We start from the raw sequence: 16,800 nt of genomic DNA, 5'->3' as shown, positions 1-16,800 counted from the left end.
AGTTCACACTGTGCATTATTGCTGCGTGTTTTTTTTCTGCAGCAAAACATGATTTCTTTACAAGAAAGTAGCTGGGGCAAAAACACGTTTTGGTGTGTTTTTTTTACATGCGTTTTTAATAATAATAATAATATCTTGTCGGACTATCTTGTGTCTCTTTGTACATGCTAACCATTAAGGGGGTCTGCCTGTGGAACCGGAGGGAGGCATCCTGACATAATGGGTAAGCCTGTCTGATCACGCTATATATTATGTTGATTGATAGGGTGGCGGTGCACAACGGTATACTTTGCCATGGACAGTTGTACTGAGGTCCCCTAATCTACAAAATAACGCCATGAGGTAGTGATGTGATCTGGTGATCTCTCTGGCTATGCCTTGGATGTAATACATTTTTACTCCCTTCTGGTCCCCAGGTTCACCACCGGTTTCCTCCATATTTCAGGCTTCCTTAGCTATATGCCTACTATATATTTATATGTTTTGATATAATGTGTTGACATTGGTTTAATAAAATTTGTATATTTTAATGATCATGTCTTTTGGGATTTTGTTGCTCCGTTCTCTTGTTTGGTATGCTAACCATGTTGAATGCCGCCAGAGGGAAAGAAAACTACTTCATGTAGAACCATAGATCCTTTGTAAAGCCGGCAATTCATGTGCCGCGTACAGTAAAATCACACTGACAGGCTAGAATAGGACAGAACAGATAGACATAGATATATAGATGTCAGTGATACACACATATATATATATATACTAGCTATTGAACCCGTTCTACGCCCGGGTGGCGAGCATTTATATTGGTATATGGTCTCCATCATGTGCTGCTGCCATCGTGCGCCCGTTCTGTCATGTGCTGCTGCCATCCTGCACCCCCGTTCTGTCATGCGCTGCTGCCATCCTGCGCCCGTTCTGTCATGTGCTGCTGCCATCCTGCGCCCGTTCTGTCATGTGCTGCTGCCATCCTGCGCCCGTTCTGGCATGTGCTGCTGCCATCCTGCGCCCGTTCTGTCATGCGCTGCTGCCATCCTGCGCCCGTTCTGTCATGTGCTGCTGCCATCCTGCACCCGTTCTGTCATGTGCTGCTGCCATCCCGCGCCCGTTCTGTCATGTGCTGCTGCCATCCTGCCCCCGTTCTGTCATGTGCTGCTCCCATCCTGCGCCACAATTGTATTATATGCCCCCCATAAGACGCTCCAGTGTGTATGCCCCCGTATGCTGCTGCCATATAAAAAAAAAAAAAAATACCATACTCACCTATCGTCCGGCTCCACTGCAGGTGTGTCTTCAAGAAAATGGCGCCGGAAAGCGCGGACTGCGCAGGCGCCGATTCCGGCAGCAGGAATCGGCGCCTGCGCAGTCCGCGCTTTCCGGCGCCATTTTCTTGAACACACACTCCGGCTCCTCTGCCTGTGACTGGACTCTGTCACAGCAGAGGAGCCGGGAGACGGAGCCGCACGCAGCGCTGGAACGGAGGACAGGTGAGTATACTTACCCTCCCTCCTGGCGCATCCACGGTCCCTTTCTCCTGTGGAGATCGCGGTATGCGTTCAGTGCTTACGCATACCGCGATCTCCTGGGAGCGTCACTCTGTGGGGGCCAGACTGCGCCGGCGCTTGCGTCTGCGCAGTGTATAAAGGCTTCGGACAGAGTGACGCTCCCAGCGTTATATTATAGATATATATATATATATATCTATATTACAGAAAGTATTCAGATCTCTTTATATTTTTCACTGTTTCGTTGCAGCCATTTCGTAAACTAAAAACTTCATTTTTTCTCATTATTGTACACTCTACTCCCCATCTTGACTGAAAAAAAACAGAAATGTAGAAATTTTTGCAAATTTATTAAAAAGAAAACCTGAACTATCACATAAAAAAAAATATTCAGCCATAATTTATTTCATAATCCTTAGACACCGCTAAATGGCTTTTTCCAGGAATTATCAATTACTTTTTAGAGAGAGTCTGAAGCCTCAATTTAGTGCACTTCACACACCTGATACAGTCCCAACATGGACGTCATGGCCCATAAACAGGACAGAATTTACCTCAGTAAACCGCTCCCGGCCATAGACACTACAAAATTGACCTCATTATACAGCTCCTGCCCATGAATCTGAGACTTTACCTCAGAAATGAGCTTCCGTCCATGACTCTGACATAATTTACCTCAGGAAACATCTTCTCCCCGCCCCAGGCCCCTGAATCTGACAGAATTTACCTCAGAAAACAGTTCCCGCCCCTGAATCTGACAAAATTTACCTCAGAAAACAGTTCCCGCCCATGAATCCGACAGAATTTACCTCAGTATACAGCTCCCGCCCATGAATCTGACAGAATTTACCTCAGAAAACAGTTCCCGCCCCTGAATCTGACAAAATTTACCTCAGAAAACAGTTCCCGCCCATGAATCCGACAGAATTTACCTCAGTATACAGCTCCCGCCCATGAATCTGACAGAATTTACCTCAGTATACAGCTCCCGCCCATGAATCTGACACATTTTACCTCAGTATACAGCTCCCGCCCACAAGGCTGACAGGAATTACCTCATCTGGTGGTGGCTGTCTGACCGGAAGAAGAAACTCCCGGCTGAATGAGACACACCTCAGAGGAGCGGACATTACAGAGAGAGTCTCGGCTCCGAGTTAAGAGGTAACGCGGTATTTTTATGGCGTCCTCATCAATACTCAATAAAACGTCTTAATGACGCATCGTGTGTGGTGGACGCGAGTGTGTGATTCGAACGCTCGGTTCCCGCTCTGCGCTCGTGCTGGCGGTGGGCGGGGTTTAGCGTCCATGTCGATGGTCATGTAATGGCGGCAGCTGGTCACCTAAAATGGCGGCTCTGCCTAGTGTACTGTTCTGTATGTCTGTGCTCCTAATCTGTTTCCCCCAGCTAATCCTGTTCCTGTGGCACAAACTGGGCCTAGTCTCACTAATGGAGACCCGTTCCCCAGGCCTGATGACTAGACAACCCTTTACTGGTCTGTCATTGTTTCCTAAACATAAAAGTGTATAAAAAAAAACCTTGATACATGACTTAAAAAGTGAGACGGAGCCTTCATAAATGTGTACTCACACCCAAACTCCATACTTTACCTCAGAAAATCGGTTTTGTGCCCCAAATGTTGCATAATTTGAGACATTTTCTTGTAAATTCATGCTCCAGATGTAAGGATAAACACCTTTTAGTTTACCATTAACGAGAACCGAGAGAAAATGGAGTGGTTTACATTTTTTGGTCTTACTTTGCATTTATAAAAGTATAAAATATATAAAACGTATAAGGCTAGGTTCACATTGCGTTAGGGTAGTCCGTTTAGCGCATAGCGCTACGGACTGCGCTAACGCAATGTCCCAAAAGGGATCGCGTTTAGCAAGCCCGCTAGCACAGATACCCGAATTGCGCTAGCGAGGGACGGACCTCGGACGCTGCAAGCAGCGGCCGCGGTCCGTCCGAAACTAACGGGACATCGCTAGCGCGTGCCGAAAATGGCGTGCGCTAGAGATCCGTTGGCACATTGCCGTCAATGGGTGCGCTAACTGATCCGTTGCATGGCGTTAATTGCCACAATTTCGCCATGTAACGGAGTCCGCTAGCGTTAACCCATTAACGTAATGTGAACCTAGCCTAACTATATAATAGCTATTACAAAAAAAAATTCTACCTGTTTTAAAAAGTGTAAACTTGTATAAAAAAAAAAATGTAAAAATTCGCAATTTCCACCCCAAAATTTTTACACCTTGGTTTATGGCTCAACTGAGAATTGTACCAATAACCATATTTTACCTCATAAAAGGGCCCCATAATGTTTCTCTATACATGTAAAAAAAAAACGAAGTGGAGCTGGTCCTCGCCCTCAGGGTCTGGCGGTTTGTTTACTGGAAGCAGCGGTGACATCACAAGCTCAACTGGCACTGGCAAATGTTTGTTTTTGCGATTTTGTGTTGTTGTTTTTTTTTCCATCGACGTTTGTTTTCTGTGGGACGAGTTGTAGTTTTGAATTTTACCCAAAAAATATACTGAAAAACGGGGAAAAAAATAATTTTTACGGGGTTCATTTTATGGTAGAAATGACCCGGCAACTTATTTCTCCAGGTCAGTACGATTACTGCAAAATCAAACTTGTATAGGTGTTTTTTGTTTGTATGTTTTTTCGTTTTATTAAGGTTATTTTTATCTTTTTTTAATATTATTTTAGTGAACTAAAAAACTTCTGAACTTTGTAAAAATAAAAAAAAGAAAAGAAATATGATTAGTTTCTGTCTCCATTTTCCAAGGTGTGTATTCGTTATTGACGCTGTATAAGGCTGTGTGCACACGTTCCAGATTTTTCGTGTTTTTTTTTCGCTATAAAACCGCTGAAAAGAAGCGCATCCATTAACCCCTTCATGACCGTGGGATTTTTTTCGTTTTTCCGTGTTCGTTTTTCACTCCCCTCCTTCCCAGAGGCATAACTTTTTTATTTTTCCGTCAATTTGGCCATGTGAGGGCTTATTTTTTGCGGGACGAGTTGTACTTTTGAACGACATCATTGGTTTTAGCATGTCGTGTACTAGAAAACGGGGAAAAAATTCCAAGTGCGGTGAAATTGCAAAAAAAAAGTGCAATCCCACACTTGTTTTTTGCTTGGCTTTTTTTACTAGGTTCACTAAATGCTAAAACTAACCTGCCATTATGATTCTCCAGGTCAGTACGAGTTCATAGACACCTAACATGACTAGGTTATTTTTTATCTAACTGGTAAAAAAAAATTCCAAACTTTGCTTTAAAAAAAATTGCGCCATTTTCTGATACTCGTAGCGTCTCCATTTTTCATGGTCTGGGGTCGGGTGAGGGCTTATTTTTTGCGTGCCGAGCTGATGTTTTTAATGATTCCAATTCGGTGCAGATATGTTCTTTTGATCGCCTGTTATCGATTTATTTTGATTGGGGCAAAAGGGGGGTGATTTAAACTTTTATATTTTTTTTATTTATTTTTTTTCACATTTTTTGTAACTTTTTTTTTTAACTTTTGCCATGCTTCAATAGCCTCCATGGGAGGCTAGAAGCAGGCATAGCACGATCGGCTCTGCTACATAGCAGCGATCTGCTGTTCGCTGCTATGTAACAGAATTGCAGGTGTGCTATGAGCGCCGACCACAGGGTGGCGCTCACAGCTACCGGCGATCAGTAACCATAGAGGTCTCAAGGACCTCTATGGTTACAATGGAGACGCATCGCCGACCCCCGATCATGTGACGGGGGTCGGCGATGATGTCATTTCCGGCCGCCCGGCCGGATGCGGTAGTTAAATGCCGCTGTCTGCGTTTGACAACGGCATTTAACTAGTTAATAGCGGCGGGTGAATCACGATTTCACCCGCCGCTATTGCGGGCACATGTCAGCTGTTCAAAACAGCTGACATGTGCCGGTTTTGATGCGGGCTCACCGCCGGAGCCCGCATTAAAGCTGGGGAGCTGACATCGGACGTACTATCCCAACCGATGTCAGTAAGGGGTTAAGCATCCTATTAATAGAATGCAATCCGCAATTTTTGTGCATATGTTGCGACATCGGTATTAGTGTATGGTAAAAATACAAAAAAAATGAAGCCGTGGCTGCCCATCAGTATCTTGTGACCGTGTCGCAGGATACTGAGGAGCCCTGGAACAGATGTCCGGTCAGGATTGAGCCATTTTGTTGTCTCTGACAGAGATTAACAACATTTACTGCTAAGTGAATAAATAGCAGCAATAGGAGCCATCTCTGATCACTGCTGTCACAGTTAAGTGCATGGTAATAATACATTATGGGGTTGTAGAGGGGTTAAACAGTCACAAACATTCAGAATTTCAGTGTTATTTATCTGTTCACTGTACAATGCTATATATCTGGTCACTGCGGTGTTGCTTATCTGGTCACTATGCAATGGTATTTATCTGTACAGTGACATATCTGGTCACTGGATGGTGTTATGTATCTGGTCACTGTATGCTGTTAGGCTACGTTCACACTAGCGTTGCGCCGCCCTGCGTCGGCGGCGCGACGCACGAAAAAACGCGCGCAAACGCACGCAAAAACGCGCGCGTATTGCGCCGCGTGCGTCGTTTTTTGACGAAAATCGGATGCAAGAAAAATGCAACTTGTTGCGTTTTCTTGCGTCCGACGCTAGCGTCAAAAACAACGCACCTAGAAAAACGCATGCGTCCCCTATGTTAAACATAGGGGCGCATGACGCGTGCGTCGCCGCTGCGTTTCCCCGCGTTTCCCGACGCAGCGTCGGGAAACGCTAATGTGAACGTAGCCTTACTCATCTGCTTACTATACGGCATTATTATCTGGATACTAGATAGTATAGTATGATGTAACAAGAACATCTGGTGTCAGCTAATTAGCCTGAGGACATTTTGGGATGACGACTGCAGTCTTGCTTCCTGTGGTATCTGCTCACTCATGAGGGAAACGTGCTTTCACTTTCACATTCAGGCTGGTTGTCAGCGACAGAAGCAGCAGAAGCCGGGGTAGCTTGGGCTCAGATCTTGTGAGTATAATATCTCTCCTCTGTTCTCGGCTCATGTATCCTCCTCTGAGTCTCGGGGGGTCGCACATTAACACTAATGTAGAGCGTGAGGACGGGACTCTGTGGGGTGATGTCTCATGGAGCAGCAGGTAGCGACGAATTGTGGAAAGGCGATAAGTGGACAGATAGAAAGTAAATATTTTTTTTTTTTTTTTAACCAATAACTTTTTATTAAATTTTCTGTAAATTTTTGAACACACAAAAGGGTCAAACAAAACCCATAAACACATAACAATAACAAAGTAATTTTGACGGAATGAAAGCAAAAGCCATTGAAAAGTAAAGATGAAATCATGCGGGAGCTGTCGGGGACTTTCCTCTCTTGTTATCATTGATATCGTTTTATGTTTACTTATTTGTGATTTTGTTAATTTTTAGGACGCGATCCGTTGAAAATAAGACAGAACCCCCCCCCCCTAATGAGACACAGCTTCCTTTTCACCCCTTCTTCTTGCTGCCCGCTTTAGTTTATTTGCGCTTTCCTTTCTTCAAAAACCCATAACTTTTTTTCCGATCGATGGAGCTGAAAGACGCTTTGTTTGTTTTTTGGGGTGGCGGGCTTTACCTTTTATCGATACCATTTTTTGATGTACGTACAACATTTTGGTTGCTTTTATTGCATCGTTTGTTGGAGATGCAGCTGCAAAAAACAGCAATTCTGATATTTTTTATTTATTTTTAATTTTTTTATTCAAGCGTTTTCCTTGTTGTTAAATCCTTTTATATTTTGACAGATCGGACTTTTATGAAAGAATTTGCTTTTTTTTTTTTTTTTTTTTTTTTAGATTAAGAAGCAGAGACCATTCAAAGTACTCGTTTAGAGAAAAAAATTGACATTACACCTTTTTTTTTTAGTCTTTGAGAGTTTGAACCTGCGATTGTTTTATATACTGCAAGATACTATTGTAGTATTTAGTTAAAATCACCATCTCTTATGAAGCCACAAGAAGGGGCAGCGAGATGGAGTTGATGAGGGTCTTCAGCAGACCCCACAATTGTGTCATGGAGTGGAAAACATAGAGGTTGGAGATGTTTTTACACATTGACTATGTCTTTATACTTTTTTACTTTATTTAATGCCGTGTTTTATTCGCTGGCAGCCGGCAGATAACGGTGAGGATATCAAATGCTGAGTATGTCAGATGCTAAAATCAATTTCCTCTTGAATTTCTCCTCCAGAAAGTCATGGCCGACGAGTGCAGTCGCCTCTATGAGCAGCTGGTCATCATATTCTTCGGCCACAGATGTGCCGAGTGCGAGGAAACAGGCGGCATCCTCCAGTACAGCGCCGTACCGGTCTGTCACAGCGTAGACGGCGTACTCAGCCACATGAAGTATTGCCAAGCCGGGATGTCCTGTCGATGTAAGACCCCTGACAAACACGTTATCCTATTATTGGCGGGTTAATAGTCTTCAGTATAAGGATTCCACTCAGGGAGTTTCCGAGGGTGAATTACATCTGTAGTCGCTTCTTCTACATCACATGATAGAAACTTTTTTTTTTTTTTTAACTTTATTTGCCATTAGTTCCCGGTTGTTCTTTTGCCCGAGTTATCGTGTCCCATTGGAAGATTTGCAGAAAGAATGAGTGCCCTGTGATCCTGAACCTCAGCGAGGATCGCAAGAAAAAGATCCAGGTAATGGAAAAGCATTGTGGCAAACCGTCGCTAAAAACTGTGATCACCACAACCCAAGTACAATTAAATACCGTACTTTCTGGCGTATAAGACGACTTTTTAACCCCTTAAAATTGTCTCAAAAGTCGGGGGTCGTCTTATACGCCGGGTAGGTATGGGTGCACGGAGCGATCCTGGATGGTTCCCAGGGTCTGAAGGAGAGGAGACTCTCCTTCAGGCCCTGGGATCCATATTCATGTAAAAAATAAAGAATAAAAATAAAAAATATGGATATACTCACCCCTCCGAAGGACCCTGGCTGTCACCGCTGCAAGCGTCTGCCTCCGTTCCTAAGAATGCAGTGAGTGAAGGACCTTCGATGACGTGGTCAGGTGACCAGTCACCTGACCGCTCACGTGACCATGACATCATCGAAGGTCCTTCACTCAATGCATTCTTATGAAAAGAGGCAGACGCTTGCAGTGGTGACAGCCAGGGTCCTTCGGAGGGGTGAGTATATCCATATTTTTTATTCTTTATTTTTTACATGAATATGGATCCCAGGGCCTGAAGGAGAGTCTCCTCTCCTTCAGACCCTGGGAACCACACGCCGTATAAGATGACTGGACGTATAAGATGACCCCCGTCTTATACGGCGGGTAAATCCCAAATTCCATATTTTATATGGAAAAGTTGGGGGTCGTCTTATACGCCAGAAAATACAGTATGTCTTATTTTATGAAATGCAATTCTGACCTCCGAACGCCAGGCCGGGGTCACATCACCGGTGGGAGTAGTGAGATCGCCGTGATGAGTCCATCACCACTAGCAGGGCTGTGGAGTCGGAGTCCATTTTGGTGGAGTCGGTGTCATGGAATTCAGGAGTCGGAGGTTTGGCTTACTGACTCCACAGCCCTAACCACTAGTGTAAAGTAAAATCATTGTAAGGGACGGCGGCACCATCTTTATCTCACCACCATTTTATGATCGGCTTTATTATTTAGGTGCACTTACGAGCGATGATGTCCTTACCGTCTGTGGAAACCCCTTGCAAAATACTTTTCAAAGAGCTCGTCCTCCTGTTCCACAACCACCATTGTGAAATGTGTGAGAGAAAGGACTCGAAGAAGGCAGTGCCCCTGTGCCACAGCGTGGATGCCGAGCTCAGCCACATGAAGTACTGCACCGCCGGGATGTCCTGCCGATGTAAGTGCGGAGACCGTTAACCTTTATTTATTTTTTTACCGTTATGGGGTTTTCTACTGCAAGATGTATTTTATCAATAAGGTACAGGGCAAAATAGGTGACCTCAAAATTCTGCAGCCAAGGGAAAGGTAGACGTGCTTTTCAATTTTTATTTTTTTTAATTTGTCTACAAATATAAAAATGAAAAATTGCAAACAAAATGAAACACTGGAAAAAATACAAGTGCAGTGAAATAGTGAATAAAAAACACCGTATTTTGGGAGGTTTTCTATTACAAATTTCATTGTGTGGTAAAAATGGCCTGGAAACATGATTCTCCAGTTCGATAACTTATTCTCATACCCCCCACTTGGGCTCCGGGGTCACGTGCCACAAGAGCCCCTTGGAGAGCGAGTGCGGACACTAGGAACGGCGCCGGCACGGGAGGTGAGTGTAAGCTTTTTCGTTTTATAGGGGCCAAGCGTGGGGTATGAGAAAGGGTTGTCCTAGTAGTAGATAACCCCTTCACCCTTGGGCCATTTTCCGTTTTTGCGTTTGTTTTTTTTTTTTTTTTTGTTTTTTTCCCCCTTCTTCCCAGAGCCATAACTTTTTTATTTTTCTGTCAATATGGTCATGTGACGGCTTGTTTTTTGCGGGACGAGTTGTACTTTTGAACGACAACATTGGTTTTATCATATAATGTTCTGGAAAATAGGGAAAAAAATTCCAATTGCAGTGAAAATGCAAAACAAATGGGCAATTCCACAATTGTTACGAGTTCGCAGATACCAAACATGTATAGGTTCTTTGTCATTTAAGTGGTGAAAAAAAAATCCAAAGCTTGTTAGGAAAAAAAAATTGCATCATTTTCCGAGACCCGTAGTTTATCCGTTTTTCGGGACCTAGAGCTGGATGAGGGCTTACATTTTATGTGCCGAGCTGACACCATTTTGTGTGGATACAATCTTTTGATCACCTGTTATTGCATTTTATTGCAATGTTACGGCGACCAAAAAAAAAAGCATAATTCTGATGTTTTGACTTTTTTTCTCAATACACTTTTTACAGATCGGATTAATTCTTTTTATATATTGATAGATCGGGCGATTCTGAATGCGGCAATACCAAATATGTTTTTTTTTTAATTATTATTTTGTTTTATGTTGAATGGGTCAAAGGGGGTGATTTTAACTTTTATTTTTTTAACATTGGTTGTTTTTTTAAATTTTTACTTTACACTTGCTTCAATAGTCTCCATGGGAGACTAGAAGCTGCAATCATCCGATCGCTTGTGCTACACATAGCATGCTATCCCATCGGTGACCTGCGGTCATGTGACATGGGCGAGATTAGTGACCCTGTTCCAGCGCAATCGTGTTCAATGCCGCTGTCAGAGGGGCACATGTCAGCTATTGAAATCTGCTAACATGTGCCAGAAAATAAGTTGGCTCCGCTCCGCAGCCCGCATCAAAGGGGGAGACCCGACATGTGCCGTACATATACAGCGCATATTGTGAAGGTGTTCACTTTCAAAGTTGTTTTTTTTTTTTTTAATAATTATTATTTCACTGGTTAAAGTGAACCTGTCGCCAGGTTTGGCCGATACGAGTCACGGCCACCGCCTTTCAGGCTTTAGATAAGTCCTTATTGGTGGTGGTCGTAACTCGTATCTGCCAAACCTGGTGACAGGTTCCCTTTAAAAAAAAGAGGGGTCTTTCAGCAGACCCTCGTCTGCCGTGACTATTCCGATATTTACAACAGCATTTGATGGCGATTGGAGCTGAGCTCCGGTTGCTGCTGTTAGGGTCAGATGCCGTCCTGAGCCCCGCTGTATGTAACCTTATGCTTGTGTCTGACAGTCCCTGGATGTCCGGCCGCTCGATCAATCATTTCTCATTGGAAGGAGTGCAGCAAGGAGAATTGCCTGGTGGTGTTCAGCCTGAGGAAGGATCGCAAGCAAAACGATCATCCAGCGAAGGTTTGTTACAATAACATGTCAGATTGTCCGGAAGACTAAATCCGGATTCTTTGCATATTAAAGATGGCGCCCTTCTAGAAGCAGGATATAATAATAACCGATACAACCTGCAGAAAGAGGTCGGTCTCCTAGGCAGCGAGTTGTAAACAAAAGTTAACGTGTCAAGAAAAGATGCAAACTGTAGTAAAAGCAGTAAATAGCAAAAGTTCTTGTTTACGACTATGTCCATCTATGAAGATCGGAGCCTCGCCACGATATTTCTCAAATTTTCAGGTATGGCTAAGGCTCTTATCGGTATTCATAGGTTTATGGAAGGAGCATTACACACAGCGCCACGTGCCTGCTATTTGGCCTCAGTGGTAAGAACAGTCAATATAGTGAGGTAATAATAAATAATAATAATAATTTTATTTATATAGCGCCAACATATTCCGCAGCGCTTTACAAATTATAGAGGGGACTTGTACAGACAATAGACATTACAGCATAACAGAAATACAGTTCAAAACAGATACCAGGAGGAATGAGGGCCCTGCTGCTCGCAAGCTACAAACTATGGGGAAAAGGGGAGACACGAGAGGTGGATGGTAACAATTGCTTTAGTTAAAGCAAGGTGAGGTGTACTTTTTTTTTTTTTTCGTTCACAGAAAAAACCAAGGCTGGAACTCGGTTTTCCCTTCATAATTCGTTTTAATAGGGACATGACTGGGTATCAGCGCCGGGTTCTGTTTTTGATTTATCACGCCTGGAACTGCAGCCATCGTCGGATGACCGCGGGAATGTACAACTGTGATCTCCCCGAGTGCCGAGCAATGCGGGCCGTGCTCCAACACATGGAGTCTTGTGAGGACGGATCAACCTGCCAGTGTAAGATGGCCACCGCAGGCGCTCTTTAAGGGGTTTTCCTTACACTGCTCAGATACCCTGTTATATTAATGAGTCATCAATATCAAAGTGCCTTTCCACTTATTATAAATAATCACTAATAGACTTTGCGCAGCCTCAGCTTTTCTCCACGTTGCCTTGTATGAGCTGTGACAAGTCTCCTTCCGCTATGACGTATAACCGTATGTTGTATATTTCAGTTTCGAACTGTCGCTATGTCAGCTTCACCTTCACACATTACATGATCTGCTTACGGCACGACTGCGAGATATGCTGGCCTGTGAGGAGCGAGATAAATCAGCTGTGTAAGTCGGAATCTTTCCTGGGATCTGTAATCTGGACAATCGCTGTATATGTAGATAGGTTCTGGAAAACGCTCAGCCCATAATTTAAGGCCGAATTCAGACATCCGTGTATCATTGACCGGTCCGTACTCAAGCAGTAGAGTTTAGGTAATGTTAGTCTGGGGGGAGGAGATGGGCGATCACCTAACCTAATCCCCGGGGAAGGCTCCCAGCGTTGGAGGGCATCCACTACAGGTTTGTTAGTTACGCACCTATTCTATTTCCGTTCACACAAATAAGGTTTTTCTTTCTGTCGGGCAACCTATGAGCTTCATTTAGATGAACAGGGCAGTCACCCAAATTTCCACAAAAAGCCGTCTACATGTGACTCAACCCTAACGCTCACTTAGCTTATAAAAAAAATAACTAATGTTGCTCCTGAAAAGTTGGACAAGTGGAAACTTACGTCATGCGAGTGTGCGATTTTTTTTTCTGCACCTAGCATCCATATACAATGCGTTTTTAACATCATGTTTTACATACTATAATACTCTATGTAATTTAAAGCTACTCTACAAAACTAATAAAGCAATCTTATAGATTGATAGATTTCCTGTAGATCTTTAATGTCTCAAGCCCCCTACACATTATAAGCTTGCACCCTTTGGTGTTTTTCATGTGGCACTAAAGGGTGTTTAGCTGCCTTATTTAACCTATTAAATAATTTAAAAAAATAAATGACCTGGGGTTCCCCTTATTTTTCTGATAACCATCCCAAGTAAAGCTGAGAGCTGATATTATCAGGTTGGGAAGGTCCCAGGTTATTGGGCCCTCCCCAGCCTAAAAATACCAGCCACCCCCAAAGTTGCACATCACATTAGATGCACCAATTTTGGCGTTATGCCAGGTTCTTCCCGATGCCCTGGTGCGGTCACAATCTGGGTAATAGTAGTCGGGGTTGATTTGTCCAAAATCACAGCTGACATCAACCCCTGGGGTTAGTAATGGAGAGTTGTCTATCAGATGCCCCATTACTAACCCAGTAATCAAAAATAAACACACAGGAAAAAAGCACTTTATTTTTTTTTTTTTAAAAACACCTCCCCCCACCCTGTCACTCGTTCACCAATTTATTGGAAAAAATGTAAAAATCATGCCGTAATCCAACCAATCCGAAGTAGTCCAGAAATGGAACATGACAAACATAAAAAGACAGAAATAAAAACAAGAGACACTCCGTCGTTCACCAATTTATTACCCAGAATGTTGCCACAAAGCTCCGCCGTAGTCCGCTCCGGCGACTGAATACCAGTAAAGTGACCGCTATTCACAGGCACCAGGTGCTGGCGAGGTCTCACTGAGCACAGCGTGAGGCAGCAGCTATGATGAGCGTTGTCGTCCGCACCGGCGCCTGTGAATAGAGGGAACTTACTGCATTTCAGTCGCCAGATTCATGGAGCGTGGATGACGGCGGAGCTTCATGGGAACATTTTGGGTAATAAATTTGAGAACGAGGGACAATCTTTTTTTTTTTTTATTTGTGTCTTTTTAGGTATCCATTTCTTGAGTACTATGGACCTTCCCTGCCTGATAATATAAGCCCTAAGCTGACTGCTTTTCCTTAGCTGGTTATAAAAAACAAATAGGGGGACCCCAAACCTTTTTATTTATTTATTTAATAGGTTAAGGCTAAACACCCTATAGTGCCACATGAAAGGCACTAAAGGGTGCGAGCTTATAATATGTAGGGACTTGTGACATTAAATATCTACAGCACTTCTATCTATTACTTATATTTATTCTATCTCTATTACGACGGTTCTGATTGTGAATTTATTGCACCCGGTTGATGAAATGTCCGGTTTCCTATGTGATTGGTGCAAAACAGTCGGGTGCCATACGCATGATCTGTGAGTCGTCAGATTTTTTTTTCTCGCGCCCATTTACTTGCATTGGCGAGTGCGCTCTGATTCTCACATCCATTTGCAGCATGCTGCAAATTTTTCTAAAAGTATTTTAGGTTTTTTTTAATACCACGATCTTTTATTAAACAAAAAAGTGATGTTCCAATTTTCACACTGTCCGCTGGGGCTTTTTTTTTTTTTTTAGACCTGTACTTTTTGTTCTTTCAGGAATAATTTTCCGCAGCTTAATTTTCATCAAAAGCAGGAAAATATTGCATTTTAATAAGACAGGATTTCACAGCTCGCCTTCCCTTCACAATGACTTAGCACATGCTCATTAGATGCTTCAATTCAACAGGGCCAGAGTGTGTTCATTGCTGCTAATGTGCAAGTGCACTTCCTAGAATAACAGGAAGTCATAGTCGAAAAAAAAAGCACCAGTGCAAAAATTGTTTTTTTATTTTTAATACCGATTGTGATACAGAGAGAAACAATGCCAAAACTTTGTACAAAAAAATACCCAATTTACAGTAAATCATTTTCTAATCATGACTTTTCTATAAAACAAACAATACAATCCCATGGCATGTCCTTATAATGTGCTGCCTGTTATCTGACACCTTTTTTTCAGAATATTTTTAAAAATGTCACTACAAAGCAATTATTATCATTACTGTTCGCTAGAGAAATGACCGGACCCGAGTACAACTTAGACTCACGTGCAAACCTTATATATCGTGGGGCAAGGTCTGCCGGAGAAGAGCAAGTCCTGGGGGCAGCGTAGGGGATATATGTGTATCACTATTGCCCCAGGGAGTGCTGGGAGTTGTAGTAGGAGCCCGCAGCGCTGCAGTTTTCATTTGCTGTAAAAAGCTTGTTTTCCTTTGGCGCCCTCTAGTGGTCAGCCGGAGGTGTAGGACATTAGTAATTGAATGGATATTTTCATCTCCAAGATCCTATCCCCGTATGTAGTAGGCGTAATATTAGCAAATACCTCCAGTTAAAAATGTTGTATAGTTCTTCTTATAAACTATGTCATTTACCGCATGTGCAGGGCATTGCAGTAGCTTGGGTATCCATGGTTACGGCCACTTATATAGTGACAGTTAGTGGTCGTTACTATGGTTTCCTAAGCTACTGCACTGACCTGCACATGGGGTAAGGGATACCAGCTAATCAGAAGAACTATACAACATTTCTAATTGGAGGTACTTGATAACATTATTATTACACCTGCTACATAATGGGATGGGATCTTGAAGATTAGAATATACCTTGAACATTAAGACCCCTGGGCCTGCCGTGACATGTGCTGCCATGAAAACCAACTTCTGCCCAACATTCATAGTCTGTTATTTTTACCATATACTGCAATACTGTGGTGTTAAGGAGACTGAGAAAAAATAAAGTGAAAAGTATAAAAAAATTTGAAACACCCCTTCTCTTACTATATATGTATATATTATTATTTTATATTTATTTATAGTTATTTACTATTTAATATATTTTTCATTATATTTATTATATTATACTTGTATGTATATATATATATATATATATATATATATATATATATATATATATATATATAAATAAAATAGTGCACTTCCATATAAGTTCGATCTATCAAAATATAAAATTAATTAGCCATAATGAGAAAAATAAAAAAATTTCCAACTTTCAAAATTAGGGGTGAGGGTCACTGTCAATCCACAAAAAAAATGCAAAAACAAACTTAAAACATTGTATCTACCCCAAAGTGGTATCCATAAAACATAAGCTCTCGTACATCTCAGAAAAAAATGAAACATTGGGGTCTCAGAACAGGGTTTATAGGAGGTAACACTTGTGTGCTGTTGCAGGCGGGTTGGAGCAGCTCCCGGCCACCGTTCCTTCGTACAGGTGGAGGCATCTTACCCCGGCGGCCCGCGCTTGTAACTCTGACAGGTAAGAGGCGAGTAATGATGTGAAGCGTCATCTCAGAATCTCCACATTGTGCTGACGCTTTGTTCCTTTTCATCACACAGTATAAGGGCGTCATGGGTTTCTTCAATCACGTACAGGGCGATCCGGACAAAGGACAACCCCGTGATCGGTCCTCCCTTGTTCCTGAGACCGGAGCGGCCGTAGCCGCCATAGAGGCTTCCGTTTCCGTAATGTGCCTTTCAGAGTGTCACATCTATGTTTTCATTGTTACGGTTTTTTTGAATTTTCATCGTTAAATCTGTTCTTTATTGTTGATCTGCCTCACTCATGACTCGCCTTAAAGCAGAACTAATTAAAATAGTTGTTAAGAATTAGACACCCGACTGTAGATTGTGCCTGTAATGTGATGTTCTAAGGAACCAGGAAAGCAATAAACACTAAATTTGTC

The 16,800-nt window shown here is 42.7% G+C and overlaps 1 protein-coding gene across 2 annotated transcripts; it reads left to right on the top strand.

Annotated features, from left to right (window-relative positions):
- The first annotated feature begins 2,522 nt into the window (after window positions 1-2,522).
- LOC138645487 (uncharacterized) lies at window positions 2,523-16,800 on the top strand. 2 transcript variants are annotated; one of them, XM_069734846.1, is made up of 10 exons: window positions 2,523-2,663; window positions 6,481-6,535; window positions 7,754-7,937; window positions 8,102-8,211; window positions 9,195-9,396; window positions 11,235-11,353; window positions 12,001-12,220; window positions 12,439-12,543; window positions 16,289-16,373; window positions 16,454-16,800. In XM_069734846.1, the coding sequence occupies exons 1-10, from the start codon at window positions 2,605-2,607 to the stop codon at window positions 16,554-16,556; spliced, it is 1,242 nt and encodes a 413-aa protein (XP_069590947.1). In that variant the 5' UTR covers window positions 2,523-2,604; the 3' UTR covers window positions 16,557-16,800. The 2 variants fall into 2 exon arrangements, with proteins under 2 accessions (XP_069590947.1, XP_069590948.1); XM_069734847.1 differs by lacking the exon at window positions 6,481-6,535 and having other exon boundaries at window positions 2,525-2,663.

The sequence above is a fragment of the Ranitomeya imitator genome, chromosome 7 (genome assembly GCF_032444005.1).
Source record: "Ranitomeya imitator isolate aRanImi1 chromosome 7, aRanImi1.pri, whole genome shotgun sequence".
Lineage (NCBI taxonomy): Eukaryota > Metazoa > Chordata > Amphibia > Anura > Dendrobatidae > Ranitomeya > Ranitomeya imitator.
The sequence above is the reverse complement of the archived record's forward strand: the minus strand, read 5'-3'. Positions and strand labels throughout refer to the sequence as shown.